At 40.0% G+C, this 21,901-nt stretch overlaps 1 protein-coding gene and 1 pseudogene across 1 annotated transcript in view; both read left to right on the top strand.

Moving 5' to 3' along the window:
• The first annotated feature begins 2,230 nt into the window (after positions 1-2,230).
• Positions 2,231-21,901, top strand: part of MYO1B (myosin IB) — a 91,513-nt gene continuing 71,842 nt past the window's right edge. Inside the window, exons 1-3 of the mRNA XM_081813955.1 lie at positions 2,231-2,356; positions 16,204-16,308; positions 20,165-20,211. Coding sequence (XP_081670081.1) covers positions 16,221-16,308; positions 20,165-20,211 — 135 coding nt within the window. The 5' untranslated portion in view covers positions 2,231-2,356; positions 16,204-16,220. The remainder of the gene's footprint in view (positions 2,357-16,203; positions 16,309-20,164; positions 20,212-21,901) is intronic.
• LOC115944219 (large ribosomal subunit protein eL21 pseudogene) lies at positions 14,214-14,796 on the top strand (annotated as a pseudogene).

Below are 21,901 nucleotides of genomic sequence, written 5' to 3'. Positions count from 1 at the left end.
GAGCATGCCTGTTTTCACCTGGGGGCATCAGAGAACATGAGAGAAGGATGCTGATTGGTCTTGGGGGGTGAGCAAGGTGCTGGTTAGATAGGGAATGGCTGAGAGGGATTTGAGGGGTGAGTAAGACCTTGCTGGGCAGAAGGAGATCACCATGCACTGGTCACAGAAACAGGCTAAAGCCACCTGCTACTCAAAAAAAGTCCCTTGTGCCAGATATTTCCACTCTTTTTTCTTATTCATACATTGATTCGGCAAATGCATTTAGAGTATACTTATGGGCAAGGCACTGGATTCATTGAAATCATGGTTTAAGAATAAGGCTCGTGGTGGCTCTTTGAGGGCCCCGCAGTAGTCCAGCCGGAAGATAAGATCACAAATAGTCCTAGGAGGATGTGACAAGAGGGGAAGAATGTGGTACGTGGTATTTCTGGGCGCAAGTTACAACTTTCCTGGGAAAGGAATCACAGACGCATCAAGTCACGTCTCAGTCTGAGTTGGATCATTTTTCTTTAAGGAGGCTAACACTTACTTCATAGAACGGTTTTAAGGGTCAAATCTGATTGTGAATATGCGAGCGCCTCATCCTGGCACATCGAAGGTGCTCAGTAAATTGTCAGTATTAATGGTATGACACACTTTCTCAAGAAAAGCCAAAGTCATTGATTGAAAGGCTGTCTGTGGTTTGGTTAGCCAAATTTAAACCCTCCCTGGAGCCTAGCCCTTCACTGGCCTCCTGGTCTCCAGATTGGTCTCCTGTGCACTCTTGTGGCCTGGTCCCAAATGCAGAGGCGGTATATCCGGGTGGTCAGGAGCAGGGCTCAGATCTGGCTCCACTGTGTCCCACTGGCCGTGTGACCTTGGTATGTCACGTCTTCCATGCCACAGTTTCATCATCTGGAGTGGGATTAGTAATAATTTATTCTTAGTAGTTTTGTTGTGAGATTTAAAATGATTAAAGAGGAAGGGCTTGGGACAGTGCTGGTAAATGTTGCTATTTTTAGCTCTCATTACTATCTACTTCTTATCCAGTCCTGCCACTCTCCTGCTTACAGTCCTGGAGTGTAGCTCCCTATCATCTCTGTTCTAATTTGGAGTCTGCCCATCTCTCTCTCTACCTTGTCACTCATCTGTCCCTTCCTTAGGCTTTGCCTTCCAGTAGCAAGAACTGCTCATAACCCCCCTCCCCCACCCCGCCTAGGTTATTTTGTCTTTTGCTTTGTTCCCTAAAAGCCCTTAGTCTTGCTACTATATTCTTGAGGACTGGTTTTTCTACCCCTGAAGATTGTGCAGCTCCATTCCCCATCCCCTGAGGCCTCTGTCTTGTTCTGCAACGTTTGCACATATCTTTCTCATTGCTTTTAACTTGCTGGGTTGCTGTTTTCTGTTTCTCTCTCTCTCCCCTGCCTTTGACTGAGAATTCCTGAGACACGGTTGAGTCTAACTTATCTTTACATTTCCAGCATGTTCTTTACACAAGGTAGATTCTCGATAAGTACTCGTTGATAAATGAATTAGAAGAGGGACTTTACCTATTTTAAACACAGTACCATATTGTCAAAATTATTTTTCAGTTAGCTAGAGGGGGCACATTTTACCTTGTTTGTAGATTTCGAGGCAGGGAAGATCAACCTGAGGACTGACTTGGTCCTCGATAGGGGGCCCTTTGTCATCACAGGGCCCAGTGAGGAGCTTGAGGGCCTGGGACTGGACAAGACCCCTGGCAGACGCGTGATACCTCTGGCCTCTGGTGGGTGGTTAGCTTCACTTATGTGTCTGGGAAGGCAGTAGTTCTGTCTTTAGCTTAATGATGCTAATACCAGTTATTTGGTATTTGATAACGTTTTTCTAATGTTCGAAAAAAATTTTTTCTTGTTGTTTTGAAACGAGTGTATTGTTCTGAAAACCTCTACACCGTCCAGTTTTGGGCATGTGATGTGACATTTTCTCCTTGGTTCTCTGAATTGTCCAGATTTTAATACAGTGAACTTTAAGTATCACATGTGGGTTAAATAAAGCAAATCTAAAGAGTACAGTAAATTGGTACCATTTTGTTTACTAGAGAATTCGAAGGAAAAGGTAACATGGGCCACAATGATGGATGGGTTTATTTTTTCCTTTAAGAATTTGAAGGAAATAAAATCTGATGTCTCAGCTTCCTATCTAAAGCATATCAGTGTCCTTTAAAGAGCCTGTGGTTGCATCTGATAAACACATGATAATGAGCTGAATTTTAAGGACTTTTCTCCCATTATCCCCTGCAGCTTCGCCCTGTCAGATGAAGCATACAGATCCCTGAGAGATCAAGATAAGGACCAATGTATTCTCATTACTGGGGAGAGCGGAGCAGGAAAAACAGGTAAGGCCAGCCCTGGACAACCTTCCTTTCTCCTCTCTAGAAGGTAAATGCGGCACAGATGATGTTCGAGCAGAGGGCGGGGCTCATTAGCATGAAGCTGCACAGGGCCACTGTGATGGCTCCTTTGCAGGAGGCTGCTGATTAGGATCATGGACTGTTCTCTGGGAAGGACTTAACATCTCTCACTTGAAGAAACGGGTAACTGTCAAAGGGATTTCAACCAGTATGGGAGTCTATTTCTGGATTCCGTATCTACTTCAAGGTCTTTTACCTTTCCTCCAAGGCCCCAGACCTTTGAGGTCTTACCACTTCTTTGATGAATGACAGATTGTTTGGGCTTTGAGAGGCCACAGGCACATCTTACCTCTGCTAAAGAGTGAGGAGGGAATATACCAGAAAAATGCTTAATTTTACTCTAAAGACTTTGAAGCCTAAGGAATTGAGATTTTCTGTATATTTTTAGATAGGCTAGCACCTCACCGTAACACAAACCCTTGAATGGAGAGATTATGCTTTTTTTCTTGTGCTTTTAATAAAAACAATTCGTGTGATTGATGATGCTTTTGAGTGAAAAGATGATTTTACACATGATGCCCAGCTAACCTGGAAAAAATTTAGAAGAGCTGTGCTCTGTGAGTCCAGACTTGGGCAGGTTAAAACCACTGTTGTCAGTGAGTTTCTTTGATGGAACTGATAAGTCCCTGAAGGAGGAGGATGATGAGGGAGATGGTATTTTCACAGCCATTTTATCTGTAAAATGTTCTTGTTTTATACACAAGACTCTGATGATTCTGCTAGTTTGCTAAAAAGGGATTTAAACATTTCTACTTTGCTTGGCTATTAAGTGATCACATTAGCATACTTTGAGTCTCTGATTATTAAGAGAAGAAAATTGTCCATGGTTATTTCAGTCATCTGACCGAAATGGATGTTTTGTTCATAAGCCCCTCCTAAAATTTGTGCCTTTGAAGTCTTATTGACTGACATGTAAGAATGGAAAGTAACAGGGGCGCCTGCGTGGCTCAGTCGGTTAAGTGTCTGCCTTTGGCTTTTGGCTCAGTCATGATCCTGGAGTCCTGGGATTGAGCCCAGTGTTGGGCTCCCTGCTCAGTGGGGACTCTGCTTCTCCCTCTCCCGCTGCCCCACCCCCTTTGTGCTCACTTGCTCTCTCTCAAATAAATAAATAAAATCTTAAAAAAAAAAAAAAAAGAATGGAAAGTAACAGAAAGCATAGTCTCATATTGGAAGGGATTGTAGTTGTACACTGCCTACTGTAGGGTCCTTCCCATAGAACAGCCAGACTCCCTTCTTTTGTAGTGATGGAGGGCTCACTGCTTTGGAAAGCCAACTCCTACATTTGCCATACAGGTTCAGCTAACACAAGTTCTTTCTTACCTAGAGTTGGAGTCTGCCTCTACCTAGTGGTCTTACCTCTGCAGTCTGGAACCTTATCCAATTAGTGTACTTTCTTTTCTATGGGGCAGTCACTCAGTTATTTGAAGTCATCCATCATGTCTCCCTAGGGCTAAACATCCTTGTCTTCACAAATTTCCCATGTAATGCACATTCATTTATTCATTCATCCAGGAAATAATTTTTTTCTAAGATTTATTTATTTATTTTAGAGGGGTAGGGAGGGACAGGAGGAGAGAATCCTCAAGCAGACTTCCCGACACGGGGCCCAGTCCCAGGACCGCGAGACCATGACCTGAGCCAAAACCAATTCAGCCACTCTACCGGCTGAGCCACCCATGAGCCCCTGGGAAATAATTTTTGAGTACCAGTAGGAATACTAATAAGGTGAAAGGTACTGTGCTAAGTACCAGTGATACATTGGTGAGCCAGACGCCATCCTGGTCCTTATAGAATTTGTAAACTAGTGGAGGAGATAGGCAATAGCTCTGTGTTTTATATACATGTACATAGTATATGTACTAAATATACACATATACATATATTGTATGTATGCATGTATACATATAGTCTATATACAAAATGTTAAGTGCAGTGAAGCAAAAGTAGAGGGTGCTTTTAAGAGCATTTAATAGGAGGATTAGATCTCATTCTCCAATCCCTCACTATCATGGTCCTATTATTCTGGAATAATCCCAAGAAATCATTGCTAAGACCAATGTCAAAGAACTTTTGCCTTATGTTTTCTTTTAGGATTTTTTATGGCTTCAGGTTTTAGAGTTAGATCTTTAATCCATTTTGAGTTACTTTTTGTGAGTGGTATAAGATAGGGTTCAGATTTATTTTGCATGTGAATATCCTATTTTGCCAACACCATTTATTGAAAAGACTGTCTTTTCCCTATTGAGTATTCTTGGCTCCCTTGTGAAATATTAGTTGACTGCATATGCACGGTTTTATTTCTGGGCTCCTCTGTTCTGTTTTTTTGGTCTATGTATCTATTTTTATGCAAGTACCATACTATTTACTATAGCTTTGTAGTGGTTTGAAATCAGGAATTATAGTGCTTCTAGGTTTATTCTTCTTTCTGAAGATTGCTTTGGCTGTTTGCAGTCTCTTTGTAGTTCTGTATAAATCTTAGGATTGTTTTTTTCTTTTTCTGTGAAAAATGCCATTGGAATTTTGATAGGGATTACATTGAATCTATAGATTACTTTGGGTAGTATGGACATTTTAATACCATAAATTCTTTCAATCTATGAACATAGGGTATTTTTCCATTTATTTGTGTCTTTAATTTTCTTTCATGAGTATCTTATGAGATCTTTCACCTCCTTGGTTAAGTTTTTCCTAAGTATTTTATTGTTTTTGATGTTATTGTGAATAGGATTGTTTTATTTCTTTTTCAGATACTTTGTTGTTAGTATAAAGAAACACAACTGATTTTGTATGTTTATCTTGTATCCTGCAACTTCATTGAATTAGTTTATTAGTTCTAACAGTTCTTTTGGTGGCATCTTCAGAGTTTTCTATATGTAAGATCATGTCCTCTACAGAGACAATTTTACTTCTTTCTGATTCTGGTGTCTTTTATTTCTTTTCCTTGCATAATTGCTCTAGCTTCCACTACCATGTCGAATAGGAGTGGTGAGAGTGGGCAACTTTGTCCTGTTCCTCATCTTAGAGGAAAAACTCTCAACCTTTCACCATTGAGTATGATGTCAGCTGTGGGCTTGTCATTTATGTCCTTTTCTATGTTGAGGTACGTTCCTTCTATACCCAATCCAGTTGCGAGTTTTTATCATGAAAGGATTTTAAATTTCATCAAATGCCTTTTTGCATCTATTGAGATGGTCATATTTTTATCTTTTATTCTGTTAATGTGATGTATCATTTTTATTGATTTGCACATGTTAAACCATCCTTGCATCTTAGGGATAATATCACTTGATCATGGAGTATGATCCTTTTTTTTTTTTTAAGATTTATTTATTTTGAGAGAGAGCGGTTGATTGTGTGAGTGGGGGGAGGGGCAGAAGGAGAGGGAGAGAATCCAGAAGCAAGACTGCCCACTGAGCATGGAGCCTGATGCAGGGCTTGATCCCAGCACCCTGAGATCATGACCTTAGCCAAAATCAAGAGTGGGACGCTCAACTGACTGAGCCACCCAGGCACCCCAGTGTATGATCCTAAAAGTCTTTGAATTCAGTTTGGTAGTATTTTTTGAGAATTTTGGCATCTTTTTTCATCAGGGATATTGATCTGTAGTTTTCTTGTAGTATCTTTATCTGGCTTTGGTATCAGGGTAAGTTTGGCTTTATAAAATGAGTTTGGAAGTGTTACCTCTTCTTCAGTGTTTTGGAAGAGTGAGAGGGATTGGTGTTAATTCTCCCCTAAATGTTTGGTAGAATTCAACAGTGAAACCATCTAATTTTGGGTTTTTCTTTTTGGGGAGGTTTTTGATTATTGATTCAATCTTACTTGTTACTGTTCTGTTTATCACAGTTCAGTCTTGGTAGTTTGTATGTTTCTAGGAATTTATCCATTTCTTCTAGGTTGTCCAATTTGTTGGCATGTAATTGTTCATAGTAGCCTCTTAAGGTTCTTTGTATCTATATGGTATTTGTTGAATGTCTCCTCTTTCATTTATAATTTTATTTATTTGAGACCTCTCTTTTTTCTTGGTTAAAGGTTTGTCAGTTTGGTTTATCTTTTCAAAGAACCATCTCTTAGTTTTATTAATTTTTTCTGTCATTTTCCAGTTCTATGTTTCATTTACTTCTAATTGATATTATTTCCTTCTTTCTGCTAACTTTGAGCTTAGTTTGTTATTCTTTTTTGGTTCCTTGAGGTGTAATATTAGGTTTGTTTGAGATCTTTCTTTATTCTTGATGTATACATTTGTGACTATAAACTTTCCTCCTAAAAGTTGCATCTCCTAAGTTTTGATACATTGTTTTTCCATTTTCATTTGTCTCAAGATACTTTTGTATAAACATTTTAATGGTTTCTATTGCACTAAAATAAATGTCAAGTCCACTGTGCTTGCTATATAAGATTCTGTGTGATCTAGTCCCTACCTACTTCTGCACCTCTCTCTCTTGCTTTTCTCCTTTTCAATAATTGCAGCTTGTGCTACTTTTCATTAAAAGTTTTGCTCTCTATTATATATAGACATATAAAACTATATATAGTTTCCTATCCCTTTTCAGATCATTCATCTGAATCTCTGGGTATGGGCTCTAAACCTCTGTTTGCTCAGAAATTTGTGACATCTTTAGCCATTCAGAACTCTCTCTTTAAAAGGACACTGGTGTCTTGCGAGAAAGTTTTGCCTCTCTTCTGTCACTAACCAGTTCTTTCTTATGAAACAATTAAATTCTTAGAAGTAGTACAGCTTCTTGTTACTTTCCAAGTTGACCAATGGAAATGTTGCAAGGCAAGTTAAAAACTATGTCTCTTGACAGGAGGCATTTGTACTGGTGTATCTCATGCCCCCCCACTCCTTACCTCGATCCTTTTGACTGTATCTACAAGCCTAGTCACTTCATACCTTTCTTTTCATTTAAGCATGAGGGAGGAAGAGATGAAATTATTCCTATGGCTATTAATTTTTTTAGGTTTTTACTAATTCTTCATCATGACTAAAGATACATTTTTTGAGAGTCTGATTGTATCACTTTGTTCCTAATTGAGTCATCAGAAGTGGGTTGTGGTCACTGGCTTGACTGGTGTTGGCCACGTCTTCATCTCCTCTGGAACATACATTCCAAGAAGACAACACATCCACTAATGAGCCATGTCAGCGTGTGACCACCTCCTTCTCAGAGAGTTCTAAACCACACTGCCCCCTCCTGCAGTGAGATTCCATCTCCCAGTGGGTTCACGTGTCTTTCTTATTGAAAAGCTAAGTGGAGGTTGATGGTACTGGGTTGGTGTTCAGTCTTTTCCAAGAAAAACAAAAGCACCTCATTCCTCTGGTAGAAATCTAGTGGGATGGAGTTCATTCTTCTGTTCTGTAGTTTTTCTCTTCTCTTGATATTTTGTTATGTAATAACTTGTCCTTTGGGTTTCAGTATCCCACTCACCACTTGGAATCCTTTTCTCCCTATCATCCTCCCCAGATTTTGTCCTTCCTAGGATCCCTTTGCCCTCTGTCATAAGAACGGACAGCTGCTTCTTGGCCTTTGCTTTTTTCCCTCTGGTAGGGCTGTTCTATTTACAGCACACAAGGTGAGGTGCTGCTTCAGGTGGGAAGCTGGAGGAGGGTACCATAGCCATTCTCAAGCAGTGCTTCTCAAACCTTCCACCGTGAAACACTGGTCTCTCTCCTCCCCAAATCTGTTCCTGACTGATATCAGGAAAATGAAATAAAAGAAGACATAGAAGAACCAATCTGTAATTGTTTTTCATTTAAAGAGACAAAATAAAAGACCAAATTGCTATAAAAACTTATAAAAGCCTATTCTCATGTGTAGACTGGGAATAGTCCATGGACCTACCAACTTTGAATAGTGATGGTTTTTGGATCATACTTTGAATAGCACTGCCTAGAGGTCATTTGATGCATTTGTCTTATTTTTGAGCTACTGTGATTCCTGGATCTTGTGATCTTCAGCTGTCCATTGTCATTAAACCTCCTAGTGCTGGGAGGTGGACCCTAGTCCTGAGTGAGAGCTGCTGTTTTAAAATATCCACTCAACTACACTCTTTGGTAGCTGCTAATAAGCTCTTCCTTTTCATTTACAGATCCCAACAGCATCTCCTACATCTCTGTCCCCAGGGACATTTAATGCTTCACTTACTGATTCATCTTTTTCTACTTTTCTTTCACTTTGCAAGGAGTGGTACAAAAATTGCCTCAAAATTTATTATGGTTTTAGTTGTCATTACACTATCCATCTGAGTAAAGCATAGAATTTATGTGTTGATTAATGTCTCTGGTTCATGGAGATTACTTACGGGAAAATGAAATGATGGAAAATAATACACAGATTGTAGCATGGTAGTGTGAGGAGTTTGGAGATGGGGTTTTGTCAGTTCTGTGGGGAAGAGGGATGCCAGGGCACTTTTGAAATGCCCCATTATCTTGACCACTGAAATTGTTTTTGAGTACATATCGTTATTAAAGATTTTGTTGGTAATTAAATGAAAGAAGAAGAGAACTAACATTTATGGAGGGCCTAGAATGTGCTGTAGAGTTTATGCACAGTATGTCTTTTCGGTAAGAATCTTTACTTGATAGCTTATACAGGACTACCCTGCAGTATTAGAGGGCTTATTTTACAAGAAGTAATTAATTTAATGAGGTTGTAAACCCCCTTGGCGGATGATGATGTTATTGGCCTTAAGCAGTGGAGATATTCTTATGCTGCACGGTTATATAATGTGGGCACTCAGGGAGAGGCGTGAACTCTTTGAGTCCTTTGGGGTCCTATTTAATTCATTACTGCTGTGCTAAATAAAAAATTCATCATGCCTCATAAAAGTGCCCAAGTATTTCTAGGCAGTGAACTCAGAATTCACTACTGTGAATACAGATAGTTTGTGGAGAATCATTCAAGAGCTGATGGGGGCAGGGGATGTAGAACGTGAAGGAACCATCATAACTGCATTGTTTCAAAGACATTACAATAAATCTGTGGGCCTAAGAAGATGATCCTGACATAAGAAAACAGCATAAATCATTTGGTTTCTAATTTTACAGTTAACATCAGTTTCTAGGAACTCTCCAACCATCAGCTAGGAGAGTTATGAAGCCTGCCTTGCTCATTAAGACTTTTGGTTCTGAACCCCAAATGACCTTGTACGACTTTACATCTCCTTACGGAGGTGTCCCAGGGAGGCAGAACAGCTAAGCAGACTGAAGCCCAAAATATAGTGAGCTTTTGTTTTGTTTCTTCCCCATGTGAGAAAGGCCTCTCTTGATCCACATGTTTTATATTCATTATCAGAGATCTCGTGGCCAAACTTTCTGAAGCAGAGCAACTTGTATATAGCGTTGTATTTCAGTAAAAACACTGCCCGTCATGACTCCTCTTAGAGGAAAAGCTGTATTGCTCATCGCGAGACCCAGGCTCTTTGTACCACAACTGGAACGGTTTGAGGCCACCTGTCTGGTTAGTTTGGATATGCTGCAGCTGGCTTACTGTACAGCCTTGCAGACTCGTGGCTGCTAAAAAGGGTGTTCCTCTATGTTGCAGAATCTGTTTTTCATTGTACACAGAGGTGGCCTCATTGATTGTGGTAGTCTTACTCTTTAGGTCACTGGACCGTGAGACCTATATAAGCTCAGTCTCTAGAAAAACTTGGATTTTTTTTCTTTTTTTAGATTTTATTTATTTATTTGGGGGGGAGGAGCACAAGCACAGGGAGGGACAGAGGGAGAGGGAAGAAGCAGACTCCCCGCGGAGCAGGGAGCCCGATGCGGGACTCGATCCCAGGACCCTGGGATCATGACCTGAGCCGAAGGCAGACGCTTAACCAAACTGAGCCACCCAGGTGCCCGGAAAAACTTGGATATTTTAACCAAGGAGATAGAGAAGTATAGAAGCAGATAAATATATCAGTATATGTGTGTGTGGAAATGTGTGGCTCTGTTTGCTTTATGACATATATGTGTGTTATGTGATCTATACGTGACATGCATGGTGTTGCATGTACTATGAATGCATACATGGATACCTATTAACTCCTGGATAAATTACAAGAAGTTCTGTGAAGAAAACTCGAATAAGCCTTGCTTGTATCCATACATTTTTGGTTTTTTTTTGTTCCTGATACCATGATTGAATCCATGGGAGCCTGCTCAGTTAACATGCACAGGTTTTGCAATTTTAGCAGCAAGATTCCCATCCTGCTGTCCTCATGAGCGCAAATGTCTTTCACTGAAATGTTTTTCCTTTCTCATCTACCTACTACTACTTTGCCGTGCTTTCTTTCATAAAAAAAAATTATTACGTAATTATATGATTATGTAATAATTGCATAATAACAGATGATATATATTGTTCACAGTCTTTTACAAGGTACCAGAGAATACAGAGTTAAATTCTCATTTTTTCCTTATCAGGAATTTAAAATGCCCAGAATCTCTATCTTCTGTAACCCCTTTCGTTGATATGAATCTGATCCAGATATTCAGATTTAGAAGTATTTTGTGACAGGCCATTTGCCCATTAGTGCAGAATATCTGTTCAACCCTAGATGTCCTACCATTTTCTGGTGAGAAGAGACTTTACTTTGAAGACTTAATATTATGTTTGTCTGACTGTTGATGAATTTTAGGATTCAAGTTACATTCAAACATATATATGTACATAAATTTACATATGTGAAGTATCTACGAGTGAGAGAAAACGATGAACTCAGAATTGATTCTAAGCAAATGCTGTTATGTTTTGCCAGTTTTAAATGCCAGTGTTTTTAGGTCTAAAATAGTTGTGCTTTTCAGAGTTTTGTGTATACATGAAGAGTATACCTTTTTGTCTCAAGTAGAATCATTTTCTATTTTTACAATGTACATGAAAGACATTGTCATTGAAGAGTATGATTACTGGATTAAAGTATCCACGGTCTGTTCAAGAGTGCTGTTTTGGAAAATGCTTATAATTGTATACCGTGATTGCCAAGGTCATGTTTAGTTGGTTTCTGTAACAATCTACGTAATCCAAAAACTGGACTTTGAGATATGGAAGATGATAATTCTTGATTCTTAGAAATATATTTCATTCATAGAGGTTATTACATGAAGTTTTGATTTGGATAAATATCTAAGTACTTGAATAAAGATACAAATTTATTTGAACTTTAGTACAGAAGGGCCAAAAGGAAATGAAGCAGAAAGCTTCATGAGATAATCTTACTTCCTGTTTCCAGCATGGTGAAATATTACAAGAACAGTCTTCTAAACTATGTTGGACCTTGCAACATATCCTTACTGTTCTACTTATTTCTCTGAAGTAGTGAGTATCTCATGAGCTGCTTAAGTTAAAGATCAAGTATTATGTCAAGAAAAAATATTATAAGAGTTGTCTCTTTTAGATAATGAGACTGTTTAAAGAAAACTACTCTTAATCCCGGCTTCCAAAAATGAATTATCAAAATGAATCCAGGATTAGATTTCCTGAAGATAGTGAAGAATTGAATATACAAACTTTTTAACAATTTAGGAATAAGTATCCTTGAACTATATTTAAAAATTATATTTGAATTACTTAAATAGATTTTAAGGTTAATAAAAGTCATTCCTAATTTCAATTAAGTTAAGTCCTCTTTCTATCTCAATAGATATTGTGGGTTTATACTCAGTTTAACAACCAGATGTAAGTTCAATCCAAATTCCAAAAGATCTGCTCCTTGTACCATTTTTAAACAGATTTGACCCTGAGAAAACTTGATTCTTTTCATACTGGCCATTAAAAAGTCTCTGAGACCAAATCAACAGCCGCCAGAGAATTTTGATTCTTGGTTGATTCCTGCCCCCCACCCCCACCCCAGCATTTTGTCCCTAAGAGTCCATCCTGGTCCAGAACTGGATTTCCAGAGAACTCGGTGTAGTCGTGTAGCTAAACTTGATGTTTGGCTACAGTGAGGTCCATAATCACTGGAATAAGCAAAACAGCCTGACCTGGACTTTTAATATTTATTGTCAGTTTACCTAAAAGGAAACTTACCTTTTCATCTAAGGTATATGTGTGTGTGTGTGTATTTGCCACTATCTGAGACCGTTATTGTGCCTCTAAATGCTTTCAGTCTTGTCATAGTGTAATGGGTAGAAAGGCCAGAAATTCTTGTTAGGGATATAATAACACATGTGAGGGTAGAGGCGAGGATGGGGAGCGGAGGTACCAATGAGAAAGTGGAATGATGAGAAAGCAGGCCTGGAGGTGAGTTGCTTCAGAGGCCAGACTGCTGAGTTGGGATGTGTGGGTAACTGAGGAGAGGTGGCCCAGCATTGGATGTCAGGAATTTCCTGGGAGGGCAGCCTCGCCTGAACTTGAAAGCCATAGAGCCTAGAAAGAAAGTATCCTGAAGTGACCAGAAGAAGAGTTCCAGCTCGGACCGATGGGTAGAGGGAATTGTGGCACCAGGAAGTCAAATGACATGTGATAGCATATAAACTCTTTGTCCATATATAATTCACCAGCTTTTAGATGCTGAAACCCTGAGAACAGTGGGAAATGTAGTTCAGAAACTTTACACAGTGGAAGGTGTGTGAAGGAACAGTGCCCTTTGGAGGAAGAGAATCACAGAGATGAAGAGATTGGCATTTCTCAGTTGCAGCCCCTAAAAGGAGACAATAGAAATCAGCCATCACAGACCACCAGAGAACCTGTGTGGACCCATTTTCATTACCCAGAAAGCACGTTGGAGGAAGACTTAACTGCAAGCATGGCAGAAATACCCAGTCTCCCACCTCATTTCTCAGGGTTCCATGAGATTGTTTGCTTTCCCTCTACCCTATTTGCTCCTGCCTCAGGCCTAGAGAACTTTGTGTGACCTGATATAGATTCTTGGTGCTCAGTGGCTTGTTAGTCAATGCTTTGGGGTTGTTCTAAAGTCCTAAAGCAAGTGCCAGGCAGTGTGCCCAAGGTGAATTCCGGTTGTTCATTTATTACTTCTTCGTGGTGGGCAGTGGGACTGGAAGCCACCTGTCGGTCTCTGTATGAGAAATGGCAGTGTTGAGATCTGCCCCCTTATACCTGTGGGCAGAGGTATCATCACTCAGATCTGAGGAAGCCTTCCTGCTCTCAGACGGTGGCACTCGTGCGCAGACTTCAGAGAAAGCAAGACTTCTGATGAGTCTCCTTACCTCGGCCGCCCAAATGAAGGTGTGTGTTGAATTCTGCTGACGGTTAATAGTTGAGCCCTTCCCTGGTTATGGAAAATCAGAATGAGGACAGCTCAGTGAGAAACAGATTCCATGGCAAACCAGTCTGGGAAGTGTAGCATTCTCGAGCCTTTTCCAGAATTCCACCATGCATGTGATCCTCCAGGAAACCCTTTAAAAAGAAACCTATTTCACTTCATCTAATTCATTTAACTTTGGACATCATTTTCCCTGAATATCTATTAATATTCCTTGGAAGGCACTATTCAAAAGATCAGGTCCTAAGAAGCAGATGCTGAAAGAGGACACAGGCTGATAGACACCAAAGGATAAAACCACCAAAAACAAATCTTGCCCACCTTTGAGCAAAGAATTCTTTGTATGCTTCAGGTGGCCAGCTTCTTTTAGCAGCTTACCTTTCAGAGTTCCTGGTGAAACCTTTGAAAACAACTGTGCCCTATAAAAGCTAGCTTTCTTGTTACTAAATCCTTACATTAGTGGCTTAGTTTTTTAATTGAGTTGAAGAGTAACTAATTTAGTCTAGTTGTGAGCAAACTAGTTTGATTTAGAAACTATTTTTGAGGAGGACAGTTCTTTTAAACTTTAAAAATACTTTTGTAGCCTTTTGGCCGGAACCGCCATCTTCCAGTAATTCGCCAAAATGACCAACACAAAGGGAAAGTGGAGAGGTACCCGCTATATGTTCTCCAGACCTTTTAGAAAACATGGAGTTGTTCCTTTGGCCACATACATGCGAATCTATAAAAAAGGGGATATTGTGGACATCAAGGGAATGGGCTCTGTTCCAAAAGGAATGCCCCACAAATCTTACCATGGCAAAACTGGAAGAGTCTACAAGGTCACCCAGCATGCTGATGGCATTTTTGTAAACAAACAAGTTAAGGGCAAGATTCTTGCCAAGAGAATTAATGTACGCATTGAGCATATTAAACACTCAAAGAGCCGAGACAGCTTCCTGAAGCGTGTGAAGGAAAATGATCAGAAAAAGACGGAAGCCAAAGAGAAGGGTACTTGGGTTCAACTGAAGCGCCAGCCTGCCCCACCCAGAGAAGCACACTTTGTGAGAACCAATGGAAAGGAGCCCGAACTGCTGGAACCCATTCCCTATGAATTCATGGCATGATAAATGTAAAGAAAATAAAAGACCTCAAGACTGTAAAAATGTTTCTCTCAATTGAGTAGAAGTGTGGTGTCCTTTCCCCCAAAAAAATATTTAAAGCAAAAAATAAATAAATAAATAAATAAATAAAAATACTTTTGTAAAGCTACCCAGGTTACCAGGTTATTTTTGCCTTGAATTATCTGTGTATAATATTGTAATTATGTGTGAATGATTGCTTTAAGATAGTTCTCCTGACATGTTGTTGGCTCTATTACTCAGCAAATTTTTTTTCATACTGGTGATAATCTTTAAGCACAATTCCTATTATATCTGAATTAAGGACATCATTGAAAAGAAAGCACAAATATTTTTTTAATTTTTAATTTTTTTGTTTTTGTTTAAATTCCAGTTAACACACAGTATAATATTAGTTTTAGGTATAGAATTTAGTGATTCAGCACTTAGATACAATACCCGATGCTCATCATAACCAGTACACTCCTTAATCCCTATCACCCATTTAACCCATCCCCCAACCCCCATGCCCTCTGGTGACCATCAGTTTGTTCTCTATAGTTAAAGAGTCTGGGGTGCCTGGGTGGCTCAGTCATTAAGCATCTGCCTTCAGCTCAGGTCATGGTCCCAGGATCCTGGGATCGAGCCCCGCATTGGGCTCCCTGCTCAGCGGAGAGCCTACTTCTCCCTCTCCCACTCCCCCTGCTTGTGTTCCCTCTCTCACTGTCTCTTTCAAATAAATAAATAAAATCTTAAAAAAAGAGTCTGTTTCTTGGTTTGCCTCTCTATTTTTCCCTTCTCTGATCATTTGTTTTGTTTCTTAGATTCCACATACAAGTAAAATCATACAGTATTTGTCTTTCCCTGACTGACGTATTTCACTCAGCATAATACTCTCTAACTCCAGCGACGTCATTGCAAAATGGATAGACTTGATTCTTTTTGATGGCTGAGTAATACTCCATTGGATATATTCACCACATCTTCTTTATCCATTCATCTGTCAGTGGACACTTGGGCTCTTTCCATAGTTTGGCTATTGTTGATAATGCTGCTGTAAACATCGAGGTGCAGGTGCCCCTTCAATTCAGTATTTCTGTATCCTTTGGGAAATACCTAGTAGTGCAATTGCTGGATCGTAAGGTAGTTCTATTTTTAACTTTTTGAGGAACCTCCGTACTGTTTTCCTGAATGGCTACACCAGTTTGCATTCCCAGCAACAGTGTAGGAGGGTTCCCCTTTCTCTGCATCCTCGCCAACACTGTTGTTCCCCGTGTTGTTAATTTTAGCCATTCTGACTGGTGGAAAGCACACAAATTTTAAAAGATATCCAAAACATTATTTAGTCCCAGGTATAAAGGCATTTGAAAACATTAATGGATCTTCTACACCCTATTTCCTTCCTCTAAAATTTGTTTCCAGATTTCTGCTTAATTTATTGATAGGATTTGTTTTCATCCACAGAGGCCAGCAAGCTTGTCATGTCGTATGTAGCGGCCGTTTGTGGAAAAGGAGCAGAAGTGAACCAAGTCAAAGAACAGCTTTTACAGTCCAACCCAGTCCTGGAAGGTAGGATTTCCTGTGTACATCGGGTCAGTGTGATCCAGTTTGCAGGGCTCTTCAGGTACCTGGTGGGCTGGCAGGGGAGCTGGGGGGAGGCAGGGAAAGAGGAAGGTTCAGGCCCGGACCTGCAGGGCAAATGAACTGTGTCCTAAGAACTCTTGGCTTCAGGTGCTTAAAGGAGGAAACAGTTTACTCATCCAAAAGGAGCTTTCCCACTTACATTCATTTTTTTCCCCTTTCAATTTTTATTTGAATTACTTCAGTTTTGCCTAAAAATAATCACCTGATATTTGCATTTGACTTGATGGCTAGGAAAAACTTGGTGAAAAAGCGCCGCATGAGTGCAGTGCTATTTTATCATTTGGGATAACACCTGTGGCTGCTTATTTCTGTTGTCAGAAAGGCCGTGCCAGAGAAACATCTAAAGGACAGTTTTTTTCAGGATCACAGAAAGCCTAAACCTGTCTCTGGAGTTCAGGTTCTATGGTTGGCCATCTGTGTTAGTTAGCTCAGGCTGCTCTAACAAAATACCATAGGCTGGGTGGCTTAAACCACAGAAATTTGTTTTCTTAAACTTCTAGAGGCTCAGGAGTCCTAGATGAAGGTGCTGGCAAGGTAGGCCTCTTGGCTTGCTGGTAGCCACCATCTTGCTGTGGGATCACATGATCTCTCCTTTGTGTGTGGTGGCTGGGGGCAGGAACCCTGGTTGGCTCATGACCTCGTAGAACCCTAATTACTTCCCAAAGGCCCCAACTCTAAACACAATCACATTGGGGTTAGGACTTCAACATAAAAATTGGTGGGGGACACATACATGGAGTCCATACTACCATCAGAAAAAGCCAGAGGTGAGTCCCCCTAAAGCCATGGAGGTTGGCATAAACCATAGGCATAAACCATTGTTTGCTTTGGAAACAGTAAATCAGTCTTTCCCTATTGATGGCAAGTCCTTGATTTTTGCTTTATATTGTAAGCCTGTCTTTATTGTCACTCATATAGTTGTTGGGATAGAGTAGGGTTTCTCAACCTCATTTTGGACTGCATAAATCTCTGCTATGGAGTGCTGTCCTGTGCATTCATTGTAAGATGTTTAGCTGCATCCCTGGTCTCTACCCACTAGGTTCCAGAGGCACCCCTGGCCCTAGTTGTTAGCTCTGAAATTGTCTCTGGACACTGCCAAATGTCAAGGGTCAAAACCAGCCCTGATCAGTCTTTGGTCTAGAAGAGTAGTTTGGTTTAACTCTTTGTTCACAGTCATGGAGGGTCAAGATTTAACATGGATTAAAGCAGAACTGCTTTGGGGTGAGTAAGATGCCCCCCAGTGTGGAGGGACAGAGCCCTGCCTGTTTTCTTTGTTACCTAGACCTAGCCCCTCCTTCCGCCTCTTCACCCCCCAGATAGTGAGATAAGACTAGTGAAAATACTTTAAGTTGTGAAAAGCAAAACCTGAAACATCTATTCTGTTGTTATACCAATCTTTCGTTCCCTTCGGTACCTTAACGAATAAAGACGCTATTACGGAAAGTGCTGTATCTTCATTTTATTGTTCCAGTATTTGACTTTTTGTTTACTTTCCCTTTTGCTTTTAAGTTAGGGTGCTGTACGTGTATTTCTGTATATGCTTATTTTAAGAACGCTGTGATCTAAAGGAGAAGCACTGTGGAATGCTATAGCTTGCATCTGTGATGAGAATCTGGCCCTTTATTTGATGGTATTTGGAACTAGGCCCCAGTGCAGGAAATGGAAGAAATGTCTGCTGTGGGCATGTATTATCTTTTATGGGAATGCTTTACTTTTTAGCTGGAACTGCTACTGTAAATGAACATTTAGAACAATGAACTTAAAAAAACAATTGAGGAATGTGTCTCAAGTGTTCTATAATGAAACACTTGTTTTTGATTCTGTGGCTCACAATAAAAGACTTTAGTGTTTAGAGCTGTGTGTGCAACTCAAGATTTGTTTGATGAAAAGATGGTTTATGGCATGCAAATGGCGCCCTGAATAAAGTTTTTTTGAAGCAATTCCTTCACTTGCCCTTGACCTTCAAGCCACAATAAACTGTCCTTTATGCATCAGCATCTCAAGCTGGACTTTGGGGCTGTGCAAGTTAGTTAACTTGGCCCCCCTACATGTTCACACCCACCGGGAAGACTAGCCTGTTAAAACACGAGAAATGTCGTGGTCTTCATGACCACTGGGGCAACACTCAGCCTTTTCAGGGTTGCATTTATTAAAGCCTCTTAGCTGGTGGTGGACATGGATAATGATGTGAGCCTCTTCAGTAAGCGTCCTTTTGAGTATTTCCTGTGTGCAGGTTTCCCCACTCAGTAGAGCCTCTCAGCTGATTTTCTATTAAGGAGAGAATTTGGCATCAGGGACCTACCAAACTATACCCCTCCCAACCTTAATCGCTGATACGAAGAACTTTCCCTGTGTTGACTTTGTAAATTTCTACTGAACTGAGCCGGAACCAACTATTTTTAAAAAATCAAAAACACAAAAAAAGCCAGCAAACGTGAAATATAACGCATCGGGTTTGGCTACTGAATATCCAAGTGAACTTCAACAGAAACCCACGGTCGCGCCTTGATCACGCGACTGCTTTCAAAACTTGGATCAGCTTTTAGCCCTTGGTAACCATTTGAACTCCTGTTACTCTAATCTTCCCTCTGTTTAATGAAGTTATGGAGGCTTCCAGAGGTTTGATGCCTGGCTTCTTAATCTCAAGATTCATTTTTCTGGTTGCCACATTACTGAGTACTCTTCTGTCCCTGTTAGCTGCAGCGGGCCCAGGGATCCTAGTAACAGGGGTGGGTGGGTTGGGGAGTATTGGGAGAAATGCAGAATTTCATGACCATCCCAGACCCATTGAATAAGATCCTTAGGTGACTGGTTTGCATGTTGAGGTTAGAGGTACACTGCTGGGCTTCTTCCAAAGCAATCAAATGGGGATCCTTCTGCTTATATGCCTTATATTTATTCAGCTTAATTCTCTCCTACCGTAGCCCAGATTAATTTGCCCCTACTTTGTGCACAAGCTTGGTGAAACAGACCTTTTTCTTTATGACGCCATGAACTACCTATATTGAACAGGAGCATTCTGTGCCTGGGGTGGCATCAACCTGTGGTTCTTAGGTGCCCTTATTTTCTTAAAACGGACTCCTGTGGGAGACTGGGCTCCTCACAGCAGCTAAGTTTGGAATAAACTTGGATTCTGCATTATGGGCCCATTTGGTTTTCTTTCTTTTCTGGAAAGTTTCACTTAGGTCCGATGGGTATGAACTAAAGAAACTATGTAGTATTTTTAGCCTATTGGAGATGATGTTAGTTTCCAAATCTCTTACTCTTTCTGTATTTCACAGTTACATATGTAATCACATTTCAGTAGCTTTATTTTAAAATTAATTAAATAATTTAAAGTTTCTTGTGCCTTTTCCATCTGGAAACCTCATCAAGTTCCATGAAGCCTTTGATAATACTAAGTAGTCAGTCATCTCTGAAATAATCTTATTTATACTGATGGTAATGGTGGAGAATACAAGCCTTGCTTGCCATCCACTCAACTGACTACTTTTAAAACAGTAAAAGGTTATTTAATTAGACAAGATTCCATTTATAGTAATATTTGAAAAAATTCCATGAATCATAGGAATGACTCTCCTTTTCTATGAACTTGTCATAAGACATGGAAGCTTTCTTAAGACTTGTGTTACGTTTCTATGGGAAGCTTGGACAGAAATGTCATTGCTGCAAGTTGTATTTTCTAAGATTTATAGCTATCAAATATTCCATTTGCTTTAAATTTCTGCTTGAAATTATTTTTCTGTCAATTTTACCCATGCATCTGTTTCTTTCTTACTAGCTTTTGGAAATGCCAAGACTGTAAGGAATGACAACTCCTCTAGATTTGTAAGTATTTGTATAAGCATAAGTGTTAACACTAATATTTAGCTCATGTATGTTTAAACAACCAGTAGATGTTTAGTATTTCTTAATATACACATTTGAAAAATAAGAACACCCCTGCTGTTGAGACACAGAAAGTTCTCTAAGGACTACTTTTTGCTTTCTGGGATTTTTCTTTTTAATTCTTTTTGGAGTGACAGCCAGACTTTCATAGTTTCTTGTCATCTATCATAGAATTCCATGGGCAATTGAAAGGAGGCTCTTTAGAAGAACTCTTTACTTACCTGAGTTTTGGCATTTAGAAATCACAACTAAGAATCAGATTAAGTAGAAGGAAGGAGAAACTGGGTGTCAAGTTTTTGTACTCTACAGCTTTTGTCCTTTATTCAGTGGGACGAGGAAGGATGGAAGGGTACACTGAAACTTTACAGAGGTAAAAACTGCAGCTGATTGATGTTTCGAGTTTGGTTGAGTTGGAAAGTGCTGAGTGCGGGAAGACACACCTTCCTGGTCTCCTCTCCCGGCTCTCCCCAGCATGTACTGCCCTCAGCAGCCCGCTGGGGTCTCTCCCGCTGAGCACGCGCTGTCCTGCTTTGGTCTTTATGGAGACACAGACATGGCCTGATGGCGGTTGGGGGAAGTGCGTTGAGTGTGATGGTGATATTTTGAAATTGGCCCCTTTTTTCTACAGTTTAACCTATCTTATAAATTTTATAATAAAAGGTCATTTACTTTATAAGCTCTTCTTCTCATATACATTACTTGGGACCATTTTGGGTGATTTTTATGCTTCTCTGCCAGGGACCCTTCCTGCCCTTTCTCCCCATCACTTCTTTTAGTCTCCCTTTTTGCTTTTTTTCTCGTTAGAGTTATCCAGTGCTCAAGGCAAGACAGTGACCTCAGGTAGAGGTAGTTTTGGTAGCTTGGAAAGTGGAGGGCTGAGGTTCCTAATTCCAGGGCTGTAAATTTTTTCCATTGGATTAGCCCTTTACGTGGTTATAGCTGATTTGAGCCATGCCTGTTGTAACATGGCTAATCTCATTATATAAATAGATTTAGAAGCAAGGTGTGGGCAGATAGAAGTAATTCTAAGAGATCAAACTCCTTTTTGAAGACTTTTTTTTTTTTTTTGGCTTGTTGGAAATGTACACATACACCTTTTAAAAATGTCTAAATTATTTAGTCTATAGACTACAAAAATGCAGGAAACCATATTGCCTAAAGAGTCATTACTACTTTGTGATGTTTGAAATCTAGTGAAAGACCTGGCAGGTGATTTGGCTTAATAAGTAACTTGAAATCCTATTATAACATGGGTGTTAGGATACGAGATTAATACTTGATTATAGACTAAATCATTTCATACCCAGTTTTTAGTAATTTCTCTGCTTGGTGGTCTGTGACTTGATCAGTAATATACTCAAATCCACGTTATAATTTGACAGGACTCTATATTTACAGTCACTACTGTATAGAACAGTGGTTTATGTATTAAACATTTGTACTCCGGGGAAATTGCATTTCCTTTGTGTTTGATGAACTTCTTGATCTCTTCACTGAGCAGTGTGGTAGACGGTGGTGTGGTGGTGTAGTTACGCATGCTCATTGCCGCTGACATATCAGACGAGTGTTCTCAGAGAGGTACCTCACATTGCTCTCTACCCCCAAGTACCTCTAGTTTGACATATTGAAC

Source organism: Leptonychotes weddellii, chromosome 3 (genome assembly GCF_054177405.1).
Source record: "Leptonychotes weddellii isolate Sample4059 chromosome 3, ASM5417740v2, whole genome shotgun sequence".
In the NCBI taxonomy this organism is placed as follows: Eukaryota; Metazoa; Chordata; class Mammalia; order Carnivora; family Phocidae; genus Leptonychotes; species Leptonychotes weddellii.
This window is presented reverse-complemented; position numbering and strand designations above follow the sequence as displayed.